Below are 22,738 nucleotides of genomic sequence, written 5' to 3' on the forward strand. Positions count from 1 at the left end.
GTGAAAAATGTAACATTTCTTCATCGAAAAATAACTGTTATATGTTTTTCAGTTCACATTATCAAAAATGTAAAAAAAATTAGAAATATGCACTTTTAATCAAAGTAATGGTGCGTTTCATTTAGTTGCTTATTATAATGTTGCAGGCGTTCCTTTTTTTTGCAATATTTTCTAGTCCACTTTATAGATCTTGGCCCTTTCTAATTATATATTTCAACCTGATGAGGGATTTAAGTCATTAGGGGTCCGGAATTACGTTATTAGAGAAACAAGCTGAGTAAATCGAACAGCGTCAGAAAAACACAGATTATTAACACGAAACCGTTTAATTAAGTGTTATTACTCGTCTTACTAAGAGGATCTATTCGTTTAGGAGAGGAAGCGACCTCTGGATCATTCTGCTCATGGTAAACATGACCAGGAGAAGCTTACTGCAATGACAGTGTACGACGTAGACACGTTAGTTTTGCTGCTATAGGCTAGCCTTCTGTCGGGGGACAACTTACTTCTTCCTTCTGTCTGTCTGTACCTGTGTTCTCTCATGTTCCCAATAACCCAGCTTCCCCAGATTTCTTTTTGGTGTCTATCTACGCCGGGATCCTGAGTCGTGGCTGATCCTGTTGCTGCGGTCCTGAGTCCTGGATCCTGCATCCTGAGTCCTGGATCCGGAGTCCTGGATCCTCTATCCTGAGTACTGGATCTGAGTCCTGGACTTCGAGTCGTGGCTGAACCTGTCTCTGTGGTCCTGCCTGACTCTCATGCTACTTCCCTGACGGCTCCCACAGGACTGTTGACATCCTCGTGGATCCATCTTCTTATTATAGACACATGCATTTCCAAACATCTGGTCTACCTACGCTGTAAAATGTATTATTATTATCTTTTCAATTTACACACGGCATCTATTGAACGTCTGTCCGTCCTGGGAGAGGGATCCCTCCTCTGCTGCTCTCCCTGAGGTTTCTCCCATGTTCCCTTTAAACTGTGGGTTTTCTCTGGAAGTTTCTCCTTGTACGATGTGAGGGTCTAAGGACAGAGGGTCTAAGGACAGAGGGTCTAAGGACAGAGGGTGTCGTATTGTCATACTGATATTCTGTACAAACTGTGAAGGCCACTGAGACAAATGTAACATTTGTGATATTGGGCTATATAAATAAACATCGATTGATTGATCGTACATCTCCCATGATCCAAAGCTTCTTAATTTACAACCTCACCAATTACGTGACATCAACGTAAGAATGCATTTCAGATAATTACGTTTGTTCAACTGGAATACAAACAAACCATTGCGTCACTTCTTTTATTGTGTTTGTTAACTTTGCTTATGTACATATATTTGTGACGCCTATGCTCTCTGTGTGCACACGTCTATTTTTACTTTCAACAGACTGATGTGTTTATGTGGGAACCTCACCAGCCACGGGCCATTGATACCCGATGATGTGAGTAACAGACATTCGGAGAGTGTTTATGAGCAATCCGACCCACAGCAGCATGAGGCCTCAGCGGAGAGGCATGGGTGCAGAACATAATTCAATCCGGATGGGTTCCATAAACCTTCGGAAAGACACATTGATCCGGTCCGCTCGTCAATAATACACAAAATACAAATGAAACGCGTCAGTGGTGCAAACATGAGGGAGAGTTTTCCATAGATGGAGCTGATTCTTTAATGGCAACACACTCAGACTGGTTAACAATGCCTGAGGTGTGTGTTTCCACTTTTTGTCTTTGTGTGTTTAGCATGTGTAAACAGAGTGGACCTTAATCTATGTGTGTGGCTGTAAAAGCCCAGTTATTGGTAATAAAACACGCGTCCGGACACAGTGAGATTAAACAGGTTTTGTTTAAGCAAAGTGGATACAACTGCATATAAGGGCCAATGTAGGTCTAAAAAAAGCTAGGGGAGGGGGGTGATATTAAAATAAAAAACTAAAATATGTTACACCTATTCTGTTACTATGTGGCTTCACTTTGCAAGGTTGTATTGACCTCATCACATCACGTGTTGCATTCACTGTTTACCGCCTGTGGGGTGTTAAGGTTGATCCTACCTTGCAAAGTGAAACCATGTGGTTCCTTGATCAAAATCTGACAATATTACATTTTTGTTCTTCTACTTTTTGTATCTGAATATATACCCCCTTCCCTGAGCTCCTTGCTTTTTAAATACTTTTGACCAACATGGCTCTTATAAGCCTCGGTGGATATACAGTGTGTGACACCAGAAAGGCCATATTAAGCTTGTTTGTCAGTGTGTGTGTTGCCCTGTGACCCAGGTAACAGAGGGACATGTACTTTCTGATAGATTACGCCTTACATAACTGCACATTCCACCCAGCAGGTAAACAAGCACCGGGACTAAGGTCAAACGCAGCGAGGCACCGGCTCGACTGGAGCCAGACGCTGGAGCCGATCCGAGTCACAGCGACCCGCATGCAAACAAACTAAAGTAAAGCTGTCATTAAAATATGTACGCCTTAGAAAGCATAGTAATCAAAGAGAACTGTAAACATCCATTTGCGTAGTCAGTTAATTGTTACTGTAGTACAATGACAGTCAACAGAGATCCAGGAATGCTGGAAGAAGTTCTGAAGACTCAAATATGGTGCAAACACGCTACGAAATGTGTTTTTAATATGTTTTCATTGTACCAGTCCACGATAGCTCTACTATGGAGCTACGGCTAGTAAATGGTTAAAGACCAGAAGTCAGATTAAGATATGTGTTACTGAGTGATTTGGCATTGCAGTGAGCACAAAAGGTTTTGAGTACAGTCACAGAAGTCCAGGATTAAGAAGGAATGTGAAACATGTGCACGAAGCCTGCATTTGAACAGGAGTGAGCAATAAATCACTCTTACCATGATTCATTTATTGGCAGCACACGGCTAATGGAAAGATAAGATGATATCAACTTCACTGAACCCTGAGGGGAAACCTTGGAACGGGCTGTGACGGACGCAGACAGACAGGTTACATTACAAAACAACAAGCTGATTACATTCATGGTAAATAAACAGCTGGTCCTCATTAGTGTTAAAGGTAAAGGCTTGAATGCATACTGACGCACACTTAAAGGGTGTGAATAGGTTCAGTAGGTGCTGGTTTCACAGTGCAGACGCCTCACTGATACATTTAAAGGGATAAGATTAGAGGAATGTATAGGGGAGAAAACAAGAACTGGACTCAGGCCAACACTGGATGGACTACACTGTGTCTCTAAGGCAAAGTCTATACATTTCATTTGTTTATCTTTGTACAATTTTGCCATTCATTTTTAGTTGTTGGTGCAATGTCTGTGCCAGTGTGCAATAAAAAAAATGCTGAACTCATGTTGTTTTTGGAATATTTGAAAAAAAAAATGTATGCTTATCCCATAATCATAGGCAAAGAATCCAGAGGGAAATAAGTGCTGGTGGTACTTCTACAACTGATGATTTAATATCAATTATGCAGATTTAATTAGATTTATGCACGATTCTGTCAAATCCACGTGTATTTAAATGTGTGTTTTGTAGCTATTAGGTCATAGTATCATCCCAAATCCAGTGAGTCAGATTGGTAGTGTGCAGAAGGCCGCCCTCGATGTTAAACTGCCACGCTCCGCATTATAGGCTTACACGAATGCCTCATTAGCATCAGTGTCTCACTGACTCCGCTCCGAAACAGCGTCCTCCTCCACTACAGAGGACCTGTCAGCGTCACCGCCGACCACGCAGAGCGCAACAACTGGAGCACACAAGAGAAAGTCCTGTCACGTCATACAACTGCTCAGAAATACTGAATTTACATTTAAAAACAAAGCTTTTATAAAAAGATGACTTTAGTATCTTGAGGATGTGTTAACGTCAAGCCCAAATTACATCACACTATTCCCACAATACAGAGAACAAACTGTGATCACACTGTCTTTAGTGAGAAGTCTCCCTCTTTGATGGTGACGGGGAATGGCGTGCTGAAAACTCCGATGTCATGCAGGGCCTGTGTTTGCTGACACGAGTGGATCAGAGGGGAAACTGTGTGCGATGGGCTTTTACGCTGCTTTTCCATGAATTCCAAGGGATTTGTATAATTACAGGACATAAAGTATTTCATGATAAACAACGGATTAAATGTCATAAAACGAGTGTGGTCCCTGAGGCTTTTAGCCTTGCGATGGCCTGTCAGTTGTCCTGATGGCCTAGATGAAAATAACCCAAACAACTGAGAATTTGTTAAAATGGCAGAGGTTAATGGAGGATTTTTTGTGAGCTTACTGTAAAAACACAGAACACTCAAAAAACATCGGAGCATAATGGAAAAGAAAAAGCCAGTTGAAAGACGTCAATTTAGAAACCTGTTTTAGTCTCAGACCTTTAATCTGTCAGACACCTTTAGCTGGAAGCCATTATGATTCCTTATTAAACAGCGCGAGGGTGTACATTAAATAGTTTTAATAATGTCATCCTTTCAACATTTAAAGGTTACACAAACCTTATATGCAAATCATGTTACAGGTATAGCTATGAGCAAGCATTCCATTGGTCTGTGAGCCTTATGGTCACATCTTCAGCCTGAAGCCTAAAGTGACTCATAGACTTCAAACAGAGGACTTCAAGTCTTCTCTAGCATGTTTTTACTAACATGCAAATTAACCGACATCTCCGTTTGACCTTTATGGGGGGTGTACTTTTTGGAGTCTTTCCAGTCCGTTCAAAGCTTTCAGTTCAGTACACATTTTGCACTTTTTTACCAAATGTAAAAACAAATAGCACTGTGGCTGTAGATTTGTCTTGTAGATGCCTCTAGTTTTTGGCACTGTCATAGATGGGGTTAATAAAAAAAAATGTAATGTCTCTTTAAGTCTTAAATATTACTCCTCGATAAAGTTATAATGACATTGAAATAAAACTCGTATTTTTAAGCAATACAGTTGGCCTTCAGGCTCTTTACACGTACTGCTAACCTGTATTCAACCAAAGCCAAAAGCCTGCTAAAACTTCTTTTGTAGACATTTGTTTATATTCATTATTTACTTCTTAGCTCATCATAAGAAGCAAATATGAATCGACTTGCGTCTGGCTCATTTACAACAGTCTTTTGCCAGATAATTTCCGTTGCAAAACATGTTTACGAGCTGCGAGAGAGTGTCGGCTGATAAGACGGCATGTGGACCGGCAGGCTGGAGTCTTCCACTTCACTGGCAGTGTGGTAAACAGCAGCAGGAGGGTTTGTGAGCAGTGGGCGGGACCTGGGCTCCACATGCTGTCCAAACACGTGGAGACTGAATGCCATGGACTCAGAGACTTTCCATTGAAACACACACACACAAAGTCACATGCACGTGCAGGCCCCCTCAAAGGTACAAATACAATGGTTTCTCTTTTGAAGATTGTTGTTTGAGCATTACAGGTTGGAATATGAGTACCAAACAACACTGGATCTGTAAGACTCTTAAGCAGACATCTTAACTTAGAACCCTTCATTGCCATTGCAGCAAGAATTCTAAGATGAAAAATGAAAAATGCCCACTCTTCAAATACTAAGCCAAGCATTCACATTTCTTTTCCTGAGGCAGCTTTCTGCCTGGAAAAAAAAAATGTAAACGTGATGGCTGAGAAAAGCCAAAAAGGTTCAGAGAAAATGCATCAGGGCTGATTGACCTGTTGGCCTTTCTGTAACTTAGAGTGCTGCCGTTGCTCCGGGAGGAAGAGGCAACGAGAGTGCATGCTGTCAACTTATCAAGATAGTCGCTGACCGAATTACCTCTCGCTTCCTACAGCTCTCAAATACAAAAAGAAAAACAACAGTGAACAATGCAAAGTGACAAATAGCCTCTTTACAACCTGTGTACAAATTGGGAGCCGCACATTTTGGTGCAGCTATTCATGATCCCCAGAGCATGAACCCCTCTGTTTCCTCTACGTTCAACTCTAGATTTGCAGAAACAACTACGGGATGATTCCATGACATGTGGTACTCACATGTATGTCCTACCCAGGATGAATATACCCTTTTTTCTCAGGAGCCATTTTTGACATGTCATTGCAAGGTAAACACAGATGTAATTGATAACATTAATTATGGCCTTGTTCCATTTAGGTGGGTCAGGGCCTGGTATTGTGCAAAGCTGACTCAGTGGAATTGGTGTGACACACTAAAATAGACCAGGACCAAAGTTCATTGGATCAATTACACATCTGTTTATCCTGCAATTAGTGGTGGAAGAAGTATGCAGATCCATTACTTTTGTAAAAGTAATACTACCAAACTGTCAAAATACAGTAAATAAGTAAAAATACAGTAAATAAGTAAAAGTGAACAATGTAAGCAACCTCCTTTTAAATGCAACTAAAATTGCGTGTGTACTGATATGTGTTATGTTTTAAGTAGTATGATGTTAACGTCTCTAAAGCTTATGTTAACCAGAGACCTTAATTTAAACATTTTCCAAAAACTGTGAGGGATTAGGGAAGTTCTAAAATGCTCAATTCTGACTAATTTCTGGGTTTTAGGACTTACACTCACTCACTTAGCAAAGATACATCAGCATGTAGAATTTGTATGGGTATTTTTGTCAACATGGCACCATTTTCTCAATCAGTGAAAGACCACGTGATCCTAAGGTGTAGGTTAAAACGTGTTTGCTAGCATAATGAAAGCAATCTATTCCCATTCGGATTTGATTCAGTATAGTATCTCTGAAATATATGTCAGTAGGCCTATGTTACGTTTTCATGTTACGCTGGGCGCCTCTGTGGTGTCTTCTGTGGAGAGCTAAGTGGGTCACAGCTCCTCCCTGCTGCTGCGCGGCTAAATTCAATGAGCCCGGCTGAAACCCTCCTTTAGGCTGATTCAGGGAGAAATAATGGGGCCAGCGCCTCTCAATCCCTGAAGAGCCGCAGCCCAGCACGGGCAGCAAGCTGGCAGGGAGGCCCAGTGGAGCACAGGGTGGACGAGAGTTCAAAAAGAGCAGCCATTCTCTTTTTAAAACCCTAATCTGCACCGCATACCACATGCATGCTGTTATAATGTGCATCGAGTACATACACAATTGCCGTTTTAGGTATATGATTATTTCCAGTACGGCTTCTCTCTGAGCGCCAACAAATCAGGCCTGGGTTCATTTCCCAGTGGATACTCTTCCCGAGTCAGTTGACCTGTATATCAAACCAATTTACCGTGAATACAAAGTCGATATATGATGTTGCTATCCGATAAAAATGTATATGGTTGTTGCCCATGTTGTCTATAAATGCTATTAAAATGGAAGCTTGCAGTGAATTTGCAAATGCCTGTGTGGAATCAAATGAAGTATTTAACTGTGCGTGTTGTCCTCAGTGAAGGAATGATTCGACTTGCCGGAAAAGTACTGATCTTCGAAGACTTCAAGGCAAAAATAAATGTCACAAGATGGAGCCTCCAGATCGTGTGATGATGATGATGATGATGATGATGATGATGATGATGATGATGATGATGATGATGATGATGATGAAGCAGCATGGCACCAGCGCTGCGGCCATGATGCATTCTTTCCTGCTCGTCTGCGTGCGTTTACAAGCATGTGATTTTGTGAATGTGATTCTAAATTTGGGAAGAATTGAGGGCATTCAGAAATAGATCAGATAACCACACACTTCAAAGCAGCATCCTCTTAACTGTATTTTAGGAGCCTTTAACTGTTTTGACAAAGGCTTGAGAAATCCACTCCCCTGACTACAAGCTGTTCTTTATGACAACGTGAGATCATGCAACGGATTCCTGCTTTTACGTAGGCTACTTCTCCTGTGGTTTGCCCGTACAAATACAAATAAACAATGGTTTTCCTGACAGACAGTCAGAGGGGTGAGGAACATTGTGTCCCTCCTGGTGGATTGGTGGTGTGCTCTTATGTAAGGCTGGTTTCTGCCTGGCAGCAGAGCGGAGCCCCACTGACACTGTCACACTGTCACACTGCTAATTATTACACACCAGCTATAGGAGTGCCCTCAGTGGCTGCTTGTGTGTGTGTTCATGTTGCATCTGTACTGGAGAGGTGAAAGCTTGGTGCCCATAAAGAATATTAAAGCATTATAAGGACATTGTAAGTGTGGAATGTTTTTCAAAAACAGCCTTAGCGTTCCAGACATCTTATTTTTCCCTGCCTGGCCTTTGCCTGTTTTGACTCGCTGCATGCTTTTTGGACTCCTGCCCTTTAGCCTGATGCCTATTGGATAAGCCAGCCTCGTCTACCCTGCATGCTCGACCACGAGTAAACTCAAACTTTGATTTCACCGTCTTGGTCTCCATCATGCTTTTGGGGTTTTGTTGAGTCGATGATTGGGGGTCTGTTTGGCTGCATTGAGGCCTATTCCATTTTGTTTTCACATCAACATGCCAACATGATGACATGTTTAGAAGGTTTAATGTTGGCCATTGTCCCCATCTCAGATCAAAAAGCAATTGTACAAATTAAGATTTTCCATACATAACCTGCAGACATGATATTGGTATCAGTTTGTATCTAACTCTCTGCAAGATAGCAAATAAATTAATATTTGTTACCTTAAAATAACACAATTATATTCACTTTTGACAGCAATATTATTAAAACCTTGAAAAATCTAAACAATTTGCAGGACTAGACACATTTCTGTGTACCCTTTCAAAAAGGAATTAACCAAAGATAAGCAATGTAACCTTGTAAATGGAAAATATTCCTATATCTGTATGGTGTAAAAAGATAACTGCATGGTAAAGAAACACAACGTTCCTGTGTGACAGCTGGATGTGAGTGAGTGGGAGATAGACAGTTGTTTACTGCATGTTCTGAACCTGCTGACCTCCAGACTATGATTACGCAGTCCGTTCTGGAGACGCGTGGCTTGGTAGGAAGTCATTGGCTCAGTATGGGCTTCCTGCCTCTGCCTCCGTTTCCAATAAAAACACTTAGCAGAGAGGGAGAGTTCAGCCTCACTCCATACAGGACGGAGGTACAGTAGGACATCCTCCTCTATTGACAGTCAGGAAGCTATTAGACTTTGTGCCAAATGCGTCAAAGAAGAAGGAGAGGGGCAGGATGGGATTTGTAGTTTTAAAGGAAAAACCTTTTGAATCAGTTTCTTTTGGGGCAAACCTAATTAAAGAGACACTATGCAACGTTTCAAAGACAAAATAACATATTATTCTTGTATTCATATTTGCATTTTATATCATATAGAATTCTAAAATGATAATTTACTTAATCTTAGTCTTAATCTTGGACAACAGTAATTTACTCAAATGTAAAAAGAATACAGACAAAGTATACCCGTTTAAATAAATTCATTTATTTCTGTATGTTACTATCCATAATCAATACAGAGAAAAGCAATACTGGACTACCAGAATTTAAAAATCGTTATAATCATCTCTTGTGAGCATCACAATAAACAGTATATTGAATTATGTACAATGGAAGACAACGACACATTCAGACCGAGTGAAGATCAATCTGATTCTGTCCATGGACACAGAAATGGGGAAAGCGCTCGGAAACATGTCAAGAACAAAATTCCCAGCGACAAAAACAAAAACACTTGGCAGAGAGAGAAATGTACAAGGAGAAAAGCAGCTTCTGCTCGCAGTAAAAAGAAAATAAATCATCAATGCAATGTTACATTTGGTTCCACGGTTGTAAACTAGATTGTATTCATGTCACTATTGCATATGCCATTGGGGTAAAGTGTGTCAACAAGGCAAAGAGATCTCTTTAATAAAATAGACAGTATATTTTCATATAGTCACTGAGACTGTGAGGGAGAAAAGCATACAATAACCTGTACAACCCAGAAGAAAAAACCCATCCCCTTTTGAAAAATCTGTAGCTAAAGTCTTTACACAGGAATATCATTGCAACATAAAATCTAAGTGTATTTTCAATAGATTGTTTTAGTTAAACTCTTTCTATGTACAAAATATATACCTTCAAGAATCTGCAGATAAATAAAACTTAGCGTAGTAGCTCCAATATTATTCAACTGTCAAAAGCGTTTTCCACCTTGTGTTTGTGTGTTGTTCCCACCAGTTCAGCGATACATTCAGACACGGTTTTCATTTTTACAATCTACTGTACACTAAAGAGGTGGTGAGCCAGTTGGAGGCGGCACAGTGAATGATGCAAACACTACAATGTGAGGAGAGCTTAGAGGGCTTTCAGATAATATTAACCCACTGGAGGCCATTTTGGAGTTTGTATAATTTTGACTAATAATTTCTCTTGAGAGCACAATGTTTGGTTCAAATTAAAACAAAGACTACGACGTTTAAATGAATTTAGCATTAATAAAGCACACCGTCGCTAGGCCTTTGACCAGTTGCTAATGGTAGCCTAACCAATGACAGCTAAAGTGTGCCATTATTTAGCATTGTCCTGACATTGTTAAATAGTTGTCACTTCGTGAAATATAGTCTTAACTTGTAAAATGTTATCATTATTTTCAGCCTGATCAAACCATTTGCCGTCAACTGCAATTCAGATATTGTTAAAACAACATATCTGACTAAACTTGTTTCTCCAGTAAAGCTCCCTGTTGGTGCCAGATGTGGCCTCCCTACTTTTACTTGTTGTGACTGTCCCGCACTGCCAACCCCTTTCCCCCTTACTTTAGCCCTCGCTGGATGACCAGAAAACGTCTCGGCTGTGCCCCAACCCTGACAGTTTGCATTGGCTCCATCGCCCCTTCATCGTCACTTTAACTATACAGTTGTACCGTCACAATATATCACAGCAGGGTGTCCTGCATTTTGCTCAACAGCAGTCAATAGGTTTGAAGGTAGGAGTGTGTGAGGTTTTCAGGCTCAAGTGAGGAACTGTGGGAGGAACAGTGCAATCAGATGCCTGGTGTTGTGGGGTCTGAGCTGAGTTATAAACACATGCATAACTCTTAAAGACATTTAGAAATATATTTCTGTAAGTCCAGCGCTTTGATTGGACAACAAATAAACTAGGTTAGAATAAATAAGAAATGTGTCATTAAGAAAATACTTTAATATCCATAAGATAAATCAGATGTCAAGCAGCCCCAATGTACTGGATATTTCTGAAATCATATTCTAAGCTAAATGTCCACAATAGAATAACAATATAGAGGTCCAAACAGACACACTGTAATATAATATGTATCTCTTATCTCATAGAAAACATAAGGACAATATAGACATTAAGGCATTGGGTAGGTCTTATCAAACATTCATCTACCAAAAATAAATAACATATCTCATCTAAATATAGTTATATCAGTGTACCTTGGTATCTTCGCTCCCTGGGCCATTTTTATAGTAGGTTTCATTTTCCATTGTCATACAGGTTGGTCGTAATTTGTCTCAGGAACACACTCGCACTCATACAGGCAGTCATAAAACTAACCTCAAGTAAATAAATAGTATCCGGGTACCATTCAACTTTTGTTATATTCTGACTATCTTTGCTTCTGTGCTTGCGCTACAATGTGGGTCACATGAAAAATGGCCTCTGAAAGCGCAGTGAACATTAGACGCACCAACACACACATCCGCACACACACACATACATGAGCACACCTGTGTTGCCTCCAGCGAATTCATGACATGCATAGACAATGACCTGCTTGTTTCGTAAGTGTGTGAGAGTGATGCTGAGGGTCCAGACAGTCTATTAGGGCCCAGTGGTAGGGCAAAGTCGGTTTCTTGTTTCCAGCAGCAGGTTGGTGAAGACGCCAAGTCAGAGGACAGACGAGACCTTCAGTCTGAAAGAGGGAGAAGAGGGAGTTAGTGGAAATATCTTGTGATTGTAACACTCTTTGGCAAGCTGTCTTACTGTCTACTGTCTAATTGTAAAAGAAAAATGGAAAACCCCCAGTTTGTGGTCTGATTATTTCCTCAAAAACAACACTTGTGCCAACAATGCCGAGCTTTGAGACTGCAGACATTCAAATGCAGAGAACAGTCTACTGTACAGTGTGAACCCCTTCCGATTAGCTTGTGCCACAATAACAAGGAGACACTGGAACACGCAGCTCGAATAACAAGAACACAGTGTGCTGCACAAACAAACGCCAGAGGACGGATTTGAGACGTGTGCAATGGGTTGTTCATTATGCTGATATTTAGTCAGTTCTTATTTGATGAGTACCAGTTTGATGGTAGGCGTCATGTCTTTACACACCAGCTGTATTTTGCCGCTTAAAGGACGGCAGGGGGGGGGGGGGGGGGGGAGAGGCTGGAAGTGGGAAGCTGGATGGCAACGGTCGTTATTACATAATCTGGGATGTAGAGCAATGGGGGGTGGGGGTCTCCTGTCGCGCTGCCGTGTTGCTATGGACACGCAGTGAGCGGAGGAGAACCAGTACACGATGCATCTCTGATATTATACAGAAACTGAGGGTAGGTTTATAGTGGAATTTATAATTATGGAGGATGAGGAAGAGGGGTTGTTCAAGCAGAACGGAGGAAGGATTTAGAGTGGAGGGGATGGGGGAGGGGCACTGGGTCAACTGGAAGCTTCCAGGAAGAGATCCAGTGGTGAAGGGCCAACGGTTAAAAGGTGAGGGAAAGGGTCCCTTACTTCCACGAGGACAATATTCTCCATGTGTCATGAAACCACACGAGGATTGCATGGTTGTGTTGAGGTTTGGAAACTTCTATCAGAGTAGGGCTGATGAAACTCTTACAAAAACAGTTGGATAACCTCAAAAATGAGAGGCGGTTGGGCTGAAAGCAAGGCTTTTCTTAGTAACTGAAAAGTTGCCATTTTTGGAGCTCGGAGTCAAGCAGTTCTCATCTAAGAAAATAAGTCTTAATACCTATTTTTATTCGAAACAATTATACACAGGATAGTTGAGGACACTATGCATGTTAAATCTAAAAGTGAATCCCTGTTTCTTATAAAATGTACTATTAAAATGCATATACAAAGATATTACTCTATTTACCTTATGATTTTCTAGCCAATTTCTATGCAGGTTTCTGTCGCAATTACGCTGACCTGAGATCTGGACAGGATAAACACACCTTGCGCTACGTATTAGCCAGCTGCTCCCCGTGGAGTAGCTGCTGATCTACCCCATGCCGTCTAATCTCGCCACAGAGGCTGTAATCTCATCTGGAGCCGTGGCTGGCTAAATGTGGGGAACGCTGGCCACGCAGTTATCTAGCAGCTAGCGCTTCAGTCTGGAACATCCCGGCCTACTTTAGCCCCCCTCCTCCCCGCGCCACGACACACACAAATACACACACACTGGCTGGAAACTCTGACTGCGGTGTTACGTGTGCACGTTTGTTCTCGATATATATCAAGTAACATGGCATTTCTGGATTTCCTGCCTTGGCTTTTTTGTTATGTTATGTTTGAGAGAACTCAGATTCAACGCAGGTCTGACACAGATTGTAATAAAGTATTCAACAGTGTGTGTGTGTGTGTGTGTGTGTGTGTGTGTGTGTGTGTGTGTGTGTGTGTGTGTGTGTGTGTGTGTGTGTGTGTGTGTGTGTGTGTGTGTGTGTGTGTGTGTGTGTAAACAGGGATGGATTGAACAATCAGGCTGATGGATGGCTGAAATCAGGTGTCACTTTTACGCCAATGCCAGAACAAAATGCGTCAGGTAGAAAATGAAGCCACAAAGTAATCATGTCGGCCAAATTCCAACAGTGGAAAAAGTAGAATCAATGCATCCCTTATGCCAATGTCAAAGTCTACAATTTGGTCTACAAAATGTCAAAAAATACCAGGATTATGTCATCTAAATCCCTGTGCTTCTACCGAGCATGCTCAGAGCGAGTTAGGCATGCATGGCTGTGCAGCTAGACCCCTTTCGCTCGCTGCACCCTCTAACATCGTAACGCACACGCACATCATACCGAGATATACAAGCTCCGGGTGCATTGAGATCCGGGATGACATCACTCACAATACTACTGACTGGATGGCGCCGAGAGGGAATGGGATTTATGGAGAAGGACACGAATGCTTCTAATCTGGCCGATAAATTACACACACACACACACTCGTACATGATGCTGATGGTCATGCTCGGCGCAGCCTGTGGGTGCGGCAGATGGCGGGCAGTCATTAGTGGAGGGATCGTGAGTAGGTGGGGATGTGTGTGTAGGAGGAAGACATATATGTTAAAGTATTAGTGGAAGGGAAATGGGTAATGGGTTTACATGTATGTGAAGACAAGGCAGATTGGCAGGTGTTTAAGGCTCCATTTCCACCAAACTACACACACTCACATCAGAGAGTGGCCATCTGCCATGCACTCAGGAAGGGCCCCTCCAGTCTTGGTCCCTTTATCCTTACTTAACTCTCCTTCTTCCCTTACTTCTAGGGCTGCTCGATGTTCCAATACAAAATAGTTTTTGTTAATATTGAGAATATTAAATACTTTTACTAATTGACAAAATAATAATAATACAAAGAAAAAGGTAAAATGAAAACAATATACTGATACTGTGAATATAACTGAAAAAAATTTAAATAAATGTTTTAGAAAATAAATAAATACATTAATAAAAAACCTAAATGTATATATATTTAAAAAAATATAAATGTGTAGAATAAAAATAAAAATCAACAACACTATGTTATAAGACCTACAGAAAACTCCTTAAATTAATGTTCAATATAAAAAATATAAGGAATATAGCAAAAATGATATCAAATATGTTGCCACAACTTACTGAAAGCTCCTAGCAAAATCCCCCATCCCTATTTTACACCTGCTATGATGATGATTATCAACACGCCTGGTAAAAGGAAATGCTCATATACGAGTGTAAGCGTAGTAAAAATCATCTCACATTGCAAATCAAGCTTCTTGAATCGTCAGAGGGAAGAAAAAAGGTATTAGCTGGGTGTGGCGGTGGAAACAGAGACGGCTGACTCGGCTAATCTGAGTCTGGTAAAGAACATCCACCTGGCTGAGCTGCGGCTAGCAGAGACGACGGCTCAGGTTAGGGCAGAGGTAAACACCATCTCTAAATCACACTCGGACAGAAAAACAGGTAAACAAAAAGCGGACCTGTACGCCAGGCATTAAGACATCTAATCTGACTGGAGTTGGAGCACCAAAAGAACGTAAATCTCCAGGGTTATGTGGCCAGGAATGCAGTCACGGGCGTCATATGGGGGGGGGGGGGGGGGGGGATTCCAAGGGGAATTTGATTGTTTTGGTTGTACTTTGATCCTGACAAACACTCGCCTCAAGAGCTGCAGCATTCCATTCGAAGTTCTCATTCCAGCCAATTGCCTGCGAGGGTCAGACGGGGAAGGAATGAAAAGCTGCAGACTTTTGGGTCTGGGTGGCACATGTTGCGGGGGGAGGGGTATCGCTTCACCTCCTGAAAAACAGTGGGGCCTAGCACCAAACAAAACCAAGCGGCGCACTTTGAGCCCCTTCACCCCGCTTCGTCAGTAAACAAGCACAGAATGCACCTTGGTTGAAAGGGGCCCACCGATGACTTTATTTGTTTCTTTAAAAAAAAGAAGCCCCTCCACTCCTCTTTCCACTGCTGCATCTCCCCCCCCCCCTCTTTGCTTGTCTTACTTCTGCTAAGTGAACAGCCTAATGAGGCAGAAGGGCAGTGGAGTGCACGTGCCATCCTGCCCCATTATGCACGCTCCCCCACAAACTGGAAAACAAAAACAGGCCACTCTCTTTGCACATCCCCGCCAAACCGTTCACCGATGCAGGCTGGAAAAAAAGAAGGGGACGAAAAAAAAAGGCTCCCTGTGAGAAAAACACCCCCCGACTGCTCTGCATGCGTACGTGCTACAGTGCACATGCATGTGCTCGACTCAGACCCTCCCACTGCTTACTGGAACAACTTTTACAAGACCACAAAAATAATCGGACTCCATCGCAAATATGATCCAAACAGATGGACACAGGGGCCATTATTACAGCCTGTTTCACTTGAACAGCCAATTGCAACACACTGCATTTCCATTCTGTAGTGGCTGTTTTTCTTCATCCCTGAACAATAACAACAACTTATATAGCCTGTACCTGCTCTAAATGAAACCTAATATAACTTCTCCCTACACACAGGGGCCATGTGGTGAAATAAAAGCCACTTTCTATTCAAATGGCCTGGAGCCGGGACAAAAACAAGCCCCCTCTCGCAGCCACTTTTCAAACACGCTCAGCCAGGAATGTGCACCGTGACATCCAGTTACCTGATGGCCGCAGAGCAACTCGCCCACTTTGTTGTTCTCCCTCACTGCCTACAAGGACACAAACACATATCCACTTGTGCTGGGGGCCTCACATTTCAGCGTTTTCAGCGTAAACCCCCTGACCCCCCCCCCCCCCTCTCTTTCTCCTACCCCTCCTCTCCGTGCTCACACACACACACACACACACACACACACACACACACACACACACACACACACACACACACACACACACACACACACACACACACACACACACACACACACACACACACACACACACACACACACACACACACACACACGAGTTCACTGTGTGCCTGTTAAACGGCGAAGGGTAAAACGTGGCTTTAATGTTAGCATTCTGCTGTTCCCGGTTTGTTTACAACTATCCCCCGCCGCAGCGGTTCCCTGGGCTATTCTGGGACACTATTGATTATGGGATGGTGGGAGGTCCATGGAGGTCACATTGATGTGCAACACATCCTAAAGCCTACCCAACTGAAAAAAACAACAGCCGGAAATGCCCGAGGCCCCGTTAGCAGACCTCGCTAATAGTTGTGTTTCATGAAGAATCTATCATTCCTCTCATTCATAATAAGCGTTGGTGGAATCCCAATATCTGCTCGTGTATTTATAGCGTGTGCAGAGGCAGCATCCGGCTCTGTGCTGTCGTGGGGCTTGTTTACTTCAGAGCTCTCAGCTTGGTCACGTTTCCTAGCAGCCTTCTGCTGCGTTCACGTGTTGTGGGAAAATACCAGATATAGAAGGAGCAACACAATTGAAAAAAGGTGTGATTGCAACTAAAATCAGAAGACTTCCTTTTGACACTAGAGAATAGTACTCGGAAGTAGGAGTTTAGGAGGAGCTCCTGCAGGCTGCGTCAGCACCGCCTGTACGTACTTTGAAATCCACACAGCTAGTTTGAATTTGAATCTGGAGGAAGGACAAGATTGCATGCATCCTTGTTCTTAACTGTACAGTGCAGCTTTCTTTTGTTACAGCAAAGCCAAACTGACTTCTGTTTAAAATAATGGAGCATTCCAGCTAGAGTGGGGATACATTATTCAACAACAACACCTCTGACAGCAGCCTCACTCACCTTTGGCAGTGGTTGCGGCCTCCTTGAATCCCAAGCACACATACGGGGAGCTGTGTAATCCGTTGATGCCCCCTTTGCAGCTGCTGGTGGGTTTGAAGCCAGCCAGGCCCTCGCATTTCTCCACGTCCCGGTTGTCCAGCAGGTTCAAGGCAATGTAGTTCAGTCCGTTGGCGTACCCGGCCGAGCTCTGCCGGTTCACGGGGCTGTTGCCGTACTCCTCGTCCGACCCCTCGCTGCTCCGGGACGAGATGTTCTCCACGGAGCTGTGCCTCTTCATCATGTCTCCGCGGGCGAAGGAGGGGAACACCGGCGTCACGGTGGCGGTGGAGGAGAAGGTCTCGGAGCTGTGCCGCCGACGGCCCTGGGGGTTGGCCCGGATCACCTTGGCGGCGCAGTCGGGGTCAACTGCGGAGGAAGAGGTGCCCCCGAGCAGGAAGGCCCCAATGCATTCTGGGACACCCTGGTCCTCCAGAGAGAGCCTCCTCTCCCTGCTGCTCTGGCTGCTGGAGAGTTAGTCAGAAAGAAGCCTTTATTTTCAGACTGGTCAAACAGGGATTATTAAGCAAATATGAAATACTTCATACTTAAATATTAATGTTGATTATCAGACAATGTTGGCCTTTGCTTGTGATCAATATAAGACTACAATAAATGATTAAAATAACACCAAAAAGAACACAGATGCACATACCTTGCGGTGTTCTGAGGAACAAGCTGTGGTGGGGAGCTGGTCATCCCGAATGTCATCTCAGTGTAGTCGTTCTTCCCCTCGTCACAGAGGCCCTGAGATCCTTTCTCACCCTCCAGATGGTACACTCTGTCCTCCTCTGAGCACATAGATAACTCTGGGAGTGTGTCCAAGCGCTCAGCGGGAGTGTGTGCCTCCTTGCGGGAGTGTGAGCCCAGCTCCAGGTTCATGTAGTCTGACAGCGAGGACCTCCCGGGGCCCCCTCCGCTGGAGCCCAGTGATGACGACTGGCTCTCCGTGGACACATTGGAGGGTGGGGAGAATCTGGCGCAGCTGAAGTCAATGTTGATGTATTCCCCGGGGCTCCTGGGTTCTCCGGGCAGGGGGTGCTCGTTCATGCTGGGCAGGGTCCTCAGGGTGTCCAGAGAAAGTCTGTTAGGCCTGCCAAGCCTCCCTCTGTAGGGCAGGCTCTCTGCCCGGCCTTGCCTGACTGGGGAGGGCACGGAGGGGCTAAGAGGGGCGGCATTGGGCTGCATCACTGAATAATAGTCTGACTCCCCCACCCTCTGCCTCAAACTCTGGGGGCTCATCAACACATACTGGTTGCTCTCCTCATTCTTGGAGGCCTGGAGTTTAGCAGGGAGTGTGAGAGAGCCGCCCTGGTACGCTGACCTCACAGCTGCATGTTCCCCAGACAGCAGGCCCAAGTAGTAATCAGGGGGGGTCTGGAGTGGAGGTGGGTTTCCAGGCGACATGTTCATGTATTCACCGTTCCTGTCCAAGCTCTCCATGGACGATTTAGAGCTACACCACATTCTCATGTAGCCGCTGTCCTCCAGAGAGCTGCTGCAGGGGGAGTTGGTTTTGTGGCCGCCGCTCACAGCCGCCGGGGGATGGACCCGAGGGTTCACAATCTGCTTCGGTGCGGAGACACACATGGGGCTCATGGGCATGTAGTCTACTTTGCCCGACTGGGCCGTTAAGCCTGGCGTCATCGGCATGTAGCCATCATCAGCGAGGTTACTACTGGAGCTCCTGGATGACCCGATTTCAACATCTCCGTAGTCCTCAGGGTAGCACACTTTGGGCGATGCGGAGTGAGAGTTCTGCCCGTGAGCCATCCTCATGAGGGTGTAGTCATCCAGGGAGGCGGAGGCCAGCGGCGCCACAGCCCTCTGTTGACGTGGCGTGGTGAGGGAGTGCGTCCTCTTCCTGTAAGCGTTGTCACATGCGAGGCCATCAACCCCAACCCCGGACCTAGTGACATTCCCCCCCTCCATTATCATGTAGCCACAGGGGTCGCTGATGTCCCGGGATGGAGGCGTGCTGGACAGGGAGTCGGGGGTGTTGCTGCGGGTCAGGGGGGTGAATCTGGGCTCACTTGGGCTGGAGCTGTAATCATCACACAGCATGAAGCCAGTGTCACTGAGGGAGCCAGAGATGGAGGCGCTGCAGCTAAAAGGCCGCCGGATCTTGTCAGGAGTGGAGATGCTGGCCCCCCTGGGGGACATGCTTATGGGGCTTGAGGTGCCTGGGGGCGAGTTGGACACGGGCATGGAGCGGCTGTGGTGCAGGTTGGAGGAGGACTCCAGTATCCTGCAGGTGCGCCCACTGCTGAGCGTGTGGGACCTGATGAGGAGATTCCCAGAGTTGGGACTGGTGGGACTCCCGTTGACAGATATGGACATGGACACAGGCCGGGTCACACTCCCGTCCCCCTCGCTGGCCGTTCTTACCCGACATGATGTGAATTTCCTCCCTGGGGAGTTTGCTGCCATGCTATCTGTCCTGGATCTCCTCACCAGGCCCGTCTGACTGGGGGGGAGGTTGTTGAGGTTGCGTCGTGTGGGAACGGAAATGGGGTTCGTGCTGGCAGACTGGCTCTTGCTCCGCGGCCTGAACTCTGACAGCTCCTTCATGGCCTTCATGGCCTCAAGGATAGTCTCATGGATGTTCTGTGCGACCACTGAGTCCTCTGCCTGCATCCAGAACTCCCCAGGCCCAGTGACAGCTGAGCGACCCACCTCTATAAAGAAAAAGGTGTCCGAGTGTCCGCATCTCCTGATGTTCATGAGCTGTAAACTGACAGCAGCTGTTTCTGAGTTCAGTTTGACAAAGCTGATGGTCCTGCTGGACAAACACAGCCTGTACACTCCAGTGAGGTTCTTGATCTGACCCAGACCTTTGGATTTCAAGTTGACCTGCCACACCTCCTTATAGACAGCTGTTGCAGGAGTGATCAGTCCGTAGTTGGCTTCCTCAAAGCCCACTAGAGAGGAGGTAGAAGCAGGGCTGTCGTACACTTTCCCCTCGGCTATTAAATCAGTCAGAACCGAGTACCAGCTCTCTTGCTCCTGCTCGTTGTCTGCAGCCACGGCGAAGTACTCGTCCTTGGTGTAGAGGGCGATCAGGTGCTTGTGTTTTGCGTCGGCCCGTTTGTTTACGCACAGACACGAGTCCAAAGTGATGACCCGTTTGGCAGCGGACTTGTTCCTCCATTTCTTCTCGCTTTCATAATACTCCAGCCGCGCGGGGCAGCGCTCCGTCGGCTCCCGCAGCACGAAGAAGCGCCGGTGTCCGTGTTTCTGCTTCCTCAGGTATCCGCACTTCTTCACTCCGTACGTCCCATTCGATAACAGGTGTCCTCCCGTCGCCGGCGGACTTGCCATTTCTCTTTTTTCAAGTTCCAGATAAGCGAACAATTAAACAAACTCGTTTGCAAAAAACTTTAATGATATCCCGTTTTAAAAATGTGTTTAATCCATGGCGGAGGTCTATAGATGTGTCCTCGGCCACGGTAGAAGCAACAGTGCAGCGGGACTGATCTGATCCTGGATAAAAACAACATGTGACGCTGCTGCTCTAAAAACAGAATAAAACACAGAGTCATAGGGGGGCGGGGCCTCTGCAGGGGCCGTGCCTGTCCATCGACCGGCTCTGACGCTGCCTATTGGCTGATTCAATAATTCAAGACAGGCAAACCCCGCCCACTGCTTTCCAAACAGCTCTCTCGTGTAGGAACAGATATCAGAAAAACAACCAATTCCTGAGTTAAAAAATGAAAGTATATAGAGGGATAATTTTATATATCTCTTTTACTGCAGTAGATTGATTCCTCTATCAAACATTTTATTATTTTTACAATGTCATTGACGAGTCAATTTAGATTTATGAGGCGTTGAAATGATGTTGGATTGTTACCCTTTATTTATGAGGCTGTAAAAGTGTAAACAACCCTGGCGTGCCATTTGTTATATAAACCTTGTTGTGGTCTATATTTAAACCTGTGGGTATTCCTCCCCAACTGGATCCTCCTATCATCACATCAGCATGTATGTTGTTAAATCAGCTGAAGGGAAGGGACTTTATTTTGTCAGTTATGTAATCCTATTATACACTTGTTTTGCACTTTGGTGCATTGGTACAAAGTGTTTATTTTGAATGAAAAACAGCCATCTCACAGAGGAGATGACTAAAGATGTGCGTCAGAGGCTTCTGTGTCATAACACGCTGCAGAAATGCTGCCATCGTCTGGCTGCTCACACACAACTCTTCCTACACATGAGTTTAGCAAAACAAACTAAACTTTGTTCCTTAGTTTAGATCATGAGCAGAGAAATAGATAACTGCAGGCTGTTAAGGGGTCGGTCAGAAGTCAGGGGGAAGATAACAGACATCTGCTCATCAGATCATCTTGGTAATTATGTTAATAATTCTCCATGTGGTCTTCAACATCATGAGTCTCATGTTGACCCCCTGCCCAAGCTAACAATACATGGTTTGCTCTTTATAATCTCCCAGAAAGCAGATTACACCTCTATTGATGAGGTGTCAGTGTGCATTAGATGCTGATGGGGGGGCTTTTTCTTAATGAGCATATAAAACACACATACTACAGATTAAGGATAATCCCATCCTTTTCTAATCACTATTGTTCTCATTGTTTTTGTTGATGCCGGTGTGTGTGATCTGTGACATTCATCCACTGCCTATTTTTCTGTTTTTGCACAAGTGTTAATTTATCCGGGTTAAGCCAGGTTAGCATGTGTTTTCAGCATTAGTCTGAGATATGAACAAAAACACCTTCGCCGGGATTTAGTAACACATATATAAGCAGCCTGAGGGCAAAAACAAAGGAACAAAGTGCGTATTGTTGACACTTTACTGGCAAAGATGTGCAATCATTTGGCATATAATCTGAGGGAATACTGCTGAATGCCGAATACTACTGTTTTGCGGGCACTATGTTTTGCAGGCAGTTCATGGGATGTTCAGTTCTGATTCCCACAGGGTTTACTACAACACTAATCTGTGTTGTTCTGCGGTGATCTTTTATTTGTGATAATGTCCAGGTGTGCCATCTCAAAAAAACATGTGGCATTATCCTGGTTTGTTCATGGACTCTTTTTCTAAACTGTATGGTACTGCAAGCTGATTTTGATACAAGTAAAAGAAGAACAGCTGCAATTAGGAGCTCATATCCTTTAAGGTTAATTTTCAGTATGGTAATAGTAGATATAGTTGTAATATTTGTAAAAGTGGTAGCTGAAGAAGTAGTTGCCATAGCAGCAGCGCAATGTTCAGTATTTGGCAGCTGTAAGGGGAGTTTAGCTGTGTTGTGATGAAAGTGTTTGTGCAGGAGGAGAGTCAAAGTGAAAGTAAACTTGTTATTCAAATGAGGTTATTGGGTTTTCAAACTTTTACACATTATACAGTGCAACATCTGCAACACACCCACCCCACTAAGACTAATACACCCAGAGTAATACATATATAAATACAGACTAAAG

At 44.3% G+C, this 22,738-nt stretch overlaps 1 protein-coding gene across 2 annotated transcripts; it reads right to left on the minus strand.

Annotated features, from left to right (window-relative positions):
* Nucleotides 1-9,281: 9,281 nt before the first annotated feature.
* On the minus strand, nt 9,282-20,777 carry LOC117458168 (insulin receptor substrate 2-like). Of its 2 annotated transcripts, none has more exons than XM_034098473.1 (3): nt 17,952-20,777; nt 17,261-17,760; nt 9,282-11,731 (listed from the first exon to the last, which is right to left on the minus strand). In XM_034098473.1, the coding sequence occupies exons 1-3, from the start codon at nt 20,615-20,617 to the stop codon at nt 11,727-11,729; spliced, it is 3,171 nt and encodes a 1,056-aa protein (XP_033954364.1). In that variant the 5' UTR covers nt 20,618-20,777; the 3' UTR covers nt 9,282-11,726. The 2 variants fall into 2 exon arrangements, with proteins under 2 accessions (XP_033954364.1, XP_033954355.1); XM_034098464.1 differs by having other exon boundaries at nt 17,261-17,763.
* Nucleotides 20,778-22,738: the final 1,961 nt, after the last annotated feature.

The sequence above is a fragment of the Pseudochaenichthys georgianus genome, chromosome 2 (assembly GCF_902827115.2).
Source record: "Pseudochaenichthys georgianus chromosome 2, fPseGeo1.2, whole genome shotgun sequence".
NCBI lineage: Eukaryota > Metazoa > Chordata > Actinopteri > Perciformes > Channichthyidae > Pseudochaenichthys > Pseudochaenichthys georgianus.